The following is a 5,373-nucleotide window of genomic DNA, read 5'->3' as shown; positions in this document are numbered from 1 at the left end:
GTACCTGCTGGCTCAGCGAGCGGAGAACGAGCAGAATGCCATAGCGCAGATGTTCGACGTCTCCGAGGATTTCGACATCCAAGGCACCGCTTGACAGCGTTCACGTGGACTCTAGCTTCCACCTGTTTCGAGATATTCGAACATACGTTGTTGAAACTTGCGTTTTTCTCTCCTTTTTTTGCCCCCTTTTGTGTAAAGTGTTCGCCTGACACTAAACAGGCGCCTTTCAGTAATTTATGGCAGGCGACAGTTCCTCCCCGGGCCACCCTCTGCGGGAAGCCATGGGAGAGGGGCCAACGCCGGGAGAAGCGGACCGCGGACCCCTCCGACCGGAGGGAGAAAAGAATGCGGGCGGTCAGAACGAACGGGGAGCCCCATCGATAAGCATGTGTATTTCCGAGCTCTTGCTCCCCTCTTAAAGATGTTGTATTTGATTCTCAATTGTTGTTGTAAATAAACGAAGTTATCTTAAAACTACAACAGCCGTAACGATTTGAATCAGTTACAACAGTAAAACAAAAATTTGGTGCCGAAACCCGGGAACGGAAATCAGGACTATCGACCGGACCCAGCGACTAAACGACCAACGACAGCAGCGACATGGATGTTCTGAGGAAAAAGAGAAAGACCATCAGAAGCCAAGCGACGCGACTGACCAAAGAAACGGACGACATCTTGGGCGCTGAACCACTACCCACCATCGAAAAGGTGAGCGTTCTCATCGAACGTTTACAATTGGTAAAGCAACAGCTTATCGATGTGGATGCGGCAATAGAACCTACCGTTAAAGAAGATGAAGCAGAAGCTGAATTTGAACAAGTCATCGAATATAGCGACAAAGTGACTATCTGCATTTGCCGTCTAAAATTGAGAAAAGATGAAGCTGAACACGCAATCAGGACTCAAGATATCCGGAATCAAGCTTCAATTGGTACCAGTCCCACGGCTCAGAAAATTAGACTTCCGAAGCTGGAACTGGCCAAATTCGACGGCAAACGGAAAAACTGGCAGCCATTCTGGGAACAGTTCGAGGTGGCAGTTCACAAGAACACAGATCTTTCCAACATAGATCGCCTAAATTACCTAAAGACGCTGCTGACAGGGGAGGCCAAGACAGCTATCGCCGGACTGCAAGCATCAGGTGATTGCTACAACGACGCGGTCGACATTTTGCAGCAGCGCTTTGGGAATCAGGAAGCGTTGATTCAAGATCACATGCAAGGCCTGATTGATGTGAAACCTGTGTTATCTGCGAAGAACGTGGCGGCCTTGCGGCGGCTATATGATGATGTACAGGTTCACATGCGGGGACTCAAGGCGCTGGGCATCGACGAAGGTGGTTACCAGGCGATGCTGTATCCCGTCCTTCTCCGTGCTATGCCGAAGGAGTTGATCCTGGACTTTCATCGCACATATGCTGAGGCCCACAAGGTAACAGCGTCAACGATGAGCGATGATTCTGGGCCAACGAGCTCGCCATCAGACCCCGCACAGGTGACGCCTCTGCAATCTCTGCTGAGGTTCTTGCGATTCGAGCTGCAGAGCCGCGAGAGGACGATGGAGGGCAGGCCCGACGACACGCATGGTAAGCCTTCTCCTCATTTTGATGGGCCCATGACCCGGAATCAACGAGGGAACTTCCACCCTTCTTCCGCCTCAGCCCTGCATGGTGCAGCATTCTGCATGGAATGCGTATTTTGCAAATTGAAAGGTCATGACAGCCAAGAGTGCCAATCGAGGATGTCAGTCAAAGAAAGAAAAGCAATATTAACATCGAAAGGCAGATGCTTTCGTTGCACGAAGCATGGACATCGTTCGAGGCAATGCAGAGTCCGTATCAGCTGCAAAAAGTGCAAGCGCAGACATGCGACGGCGTTATGCGACCCTGCTATCAACGAAGCCGAGAACGCACGGTCGGTCAACCAAGGGGTGCAACCAGTAAACCTGCACGCTTCAGGATCAGAAATCCCCACTCACCGCACCGTCTTAATGCCTACCGTGACAGCCCTGAACGAGGGAAGTAAAGCAAGAAAGGTTTCTCGAGTTCTCTTTGACAGCGGCAGTCAGAAAACATTCATAACAGAAGATTGCTCTAAAAAACTTGGTTGCAAATTGCTCGGAACAGAGATACTGTCGATTGGAATTTTCGGAGGACAGCAAAAGCAGCGCACATTCCGGCGCGTTGAGGTGTGTCTATTGGCAAAGGATGATCCGAAAACTCAATTCAAATTTGAAGCCTTAGAAACGCCTACAATATGCGAACAGGCCATTCCTTGTCCAGATAAGCGAATCATAGAAACTTTCCACGAGCTTTCTTTGCCACCGGGTGACGAATGCTGTTATCCCAATACAGCAGGGATCGACGTACTGGTGGGCTCAGATCACTTTTGGGAGTTTCTAACTGGCAAGGTTAAAAAACTAGGCGACAGGCTAACAGCACTCGAAACAGTGTTTGGCTGGGCAGTGCAGGGGCAAACGTCTTTCCCCTGCAAAGATGTCACTTGCGCCCAGGCAGTCGTGCTAAGAACTACGGTTGCAGACCAACAAGTTGAGCCTGTTTTGAGGTGTTTCTGGGAGTTGGAAAGCATTGGAGTCTCCGACACACAGGAAGATACCTCCGACAAGTATCTCTGGGAAGGCTTTGCCAAGACCGTAAAGGTTGTTGATCAGCGGTATGAGGTGAAGCTTCCTTGGAAGGAGCAAGTCGATCTTCAAGACAATCGAGCAGTAGCAGAAAAACGATTCCGCCAGCTGGGGAAAAGACTGAGCAGGACGCCTGCTCTAATGAGTGAGTACGATGCCGAAGTGCGACGCTTGGTGACCGAAGGCATAGCGGAGATCGTGCCCGATGAGGCTTGTAGCGACGGTCAACATATTTACTATATGCCCCACCAGCCTGTACTTCGTGAGAGCAGCAGCACGACAAAGTTGAGAATTGTCTTCGACGCGTCGGCTCATGGATTGGGAGCAAAATCTCTTAATGAGAATTTAGAATGCGGACCAAATTTAAATCCAGAGCTTCTTCGGCTGCTGCTGAATTTCCGACGCCATCGAATCGCGCTGGTGGCCGATGTGGAGAAGGCATTTCTACAAGTTAGGGTGGCTCCTGAAGACAGGGATTCATTGCGGTTTTTCTGGTATGAAAGCAGCCCCAAGACGGACAAACCGCTCCCCAAAACCGCAGTGTTAAGAATGGCACGTGTGCCATTTGGAGTTACGTCTAGTCCCTTCCTGCTGGCGGCGACGCTGCGACACCACTTTGACAGTGTCAAAGACCAATACCCCGATACTGCTGAGCTTCTCAAGGGAAGCATTTACGTCGACGACTTGCTGTGTGGCGCTGCCAACGATGAAGAAGCCGCAGAAATTTACGAGCAGGCGAACGGCATTTTTGAAGCAGCCTCAATGCGTTTGCATAAACGGGGATCGAACAGCGAGAGGATGAAGTCAATTTTCCAGGAAAGTTGCCCGAACGAAAGGCCGCTAGGTCAGCCAGCGGACTTGTTAAAGGTGCTTGGTCTCACCTGGCAGGCAAACGAAGACATTCTCACCTTTTCCCTGGACCCGATCATTGAATTCTCCAAGGAAAGGATAAACACCAAGCGCTTTGTACTGCAAACAACGGCACGATTGTACGACCCTCTTGGATTTTTATCCCCATACACGATGAGGGCAAAGGCGCTATTTCAAGTGATTTGGAAAGAGACCCTTTCGTGGGACCAACTGCGCCAGGGACACACTCGTGCAGCTTCGAGAGAAGTACTGGATTGTGCGCGGCCGTCAGCTGGTGAAAAGTGTGGTGAGGTCGTGTGTGGTGTGTAGACGGTATAGTGCTTCTCATTTCGATGCACCGACTGGGCTCCTTCCACCTGATCGAACGTCCCAAGCAGACCCATTCCAGGTCGTGGGCCTGGATTTCGCCGGACCCCTCATGGTGAGGGAGAACAGTCGGACGCTGAAGTCATATATTGTGCTATTTACATGTGCTGTGACGCGAGCCGTGCATCTTGAACTTGTTGTGGACATGAGTACTAAGCGTCTAATCCAGGCGTTCCGACGATTTGTGTCGCGAAGGGGCTTGTGCCGAATCATTTACTCAGACAATGCTCTTTCGTTTAAACGAGCCTCGAAAGATATGGGCATTTTGTGGAAGCTCCTGCGACACCCTGACACACAGGACCATTTCGCCAATTCAGGCATAGAATGGAAATTTATCTCTGAGCGGGCGCCGTGGTGGGGCGGGTTCTACGAGAGGCTAGTCCGTAGCGTGAAAACCGCGCTGAGGAAAACGATCGGACCTCACTGCCTGGACGCTATTGAGCTGTCAACCGTTTTGGCCGAAGTAGAGGCAGTGATAAATTCCAGACCCCTCACGTACACTTACGAGGACCCTAAGGACGGCGCCCCACTGACACCGGCTAGCTTCTTAACCGGAAGACGCCTAACTGCTCTGCCTTCGCCTGAAACACGAGCCATTGAGACGTCCGCGGCTTCGCTGCGTGCGTTCTGGAAGAAAAGAGGCCAGATCTTGAACTTGTTTTGGCAGGCATGGCAGAGAGAATACTTGGGGCAGCTGCGCTCTGCGTACGCCTCTAAGCGAACCAATTCCGCGAATCCTCAAGTTGGAGAGGTTGTTTTGGTCCGAGAGAACCGGCCGCGACTGCTCTGGAAGAGCGGGATCATCGCTGCCATAAATCCCGGGCGCGACGGAAAAGTTCGCTCTTGTGAAGTCAGGATGTCGCAGGGGAAAACGATACGACGCCCCGTTCAGCTACTGTACCCATTAGAGCTGTTCGAAAACGGAGAATGAGCAAGCTCATTCGGCGGGGCAGTGTTGAAACTTGCGTTTTTCTCTCCTTTTTTTGCCCCCTTTTGTGTAAAGTGTTCGCCTGACACTAAACAGGCGCCTTTCAGTAATTTATGGCAGGCGACAGTTCCTCCCCGGGCCACCCTCTGCGGGAAGCCATGGGAGAGGGGCCAACGCCGGGAGAAGCGGACCGCGGACCCCTCCGACCGGAGGGAGAAAAGAATGCGGGCGGTCAGAACGAACGGGGAGCCCCATCGATAAGCATGTGTATTTCCGAGCTCTTGCTCCCCTCTTAAAGATGTTGTATTTGATTCTCAATTGTTGTTGTAAATAAACGAAGTTATCTTAAAACTACAACAGCCGTAACGATTTGAATCAGTTACAACATACGTTGCTCGAATTTCAAATACTTTTGACGATTCACCGCGAATTGGGATTTAAGGATTGGGATGCGTTTCGCGCGCGCAAGTGTTTGAATTTTGTTATTGCGCGCCAAGTACAACGTTTGTTTCAGATATTGAGTCATTCATAAAAGGCAAGTTTGCTTAATTTTCAGTGACCGCAGC

At 50.9% G+C, this 5,373-nt stretch overlaps 1 protein-coding gene across 1 annotated transcript; it reads left to right on the top strand.

Moving 5' to 3' along the window:
* Positions 1–600: 600 nt before the first annotated feature.
* Positions 601–4,810, top strand: LOC146189241 (uncharacterized). Its single transcript, XM_084605210.1, has 3 exons — positions 601–1,585; positions 2,126–3,799; positions 3,891–4,810. Exons 1-3 carry the CDS (start codon positions 601–603, stop codon positions 4,808–4,810), a joined length of 3,579 nt encoding a protein of 1,192 aa, XP_084461336.1.
* The last annotated feature ends 563 nt before the right edge of the window (positions 4,811–5,373 follow it).

Source organism: Amblyomma maculatum, chromosome 5, assembly GCF_055883805.1.
Source record: "Amblyomma maculatum isolate TAMU_Amacu chromosome 5, ASM5588380v1, whole genome shotgun sequence".
Taxonomy (NCBI): Eukaryota; Metazoa; Arthropoda; class Arachnida; order Ixodida; family Ixodidae; genus Amblyomma; species Amblyomma maculatum.
The sequence above is the reverse complement of the archived record's forward strand: the minus strand, read 5'-3'. Positions and strand labels throughout refer to the sequence as shown.

What these genes read in the sequence shown, in the direction of transcription:
- LOC146189241 (XM_084605210.1), top strand. Translation starts at nt 601, where the DNA reads ATGGATGTTCTGAGGAAAAAGAGAAAGACCATCAGAAGCCAAGCGACG. An exon ending in CAGGCCCGACGACACGCATG is followed by an intron (nt 1,586 to 2,125) that starts GTAAGCCTTCTC and finishes TGCTCGGAACAG; the next exon opens with AGATACTGTCGATTGGAATT. An exon ending in GTCAGCTGGTGAAAAGTGTG is followed by an intron (nt 3,800 to 3,890) that starts GTGAGGTCGTGT and finishes CGTCCCAAGCAG; the next exon opens with ACCCATTCCAGGTCGTGGGC.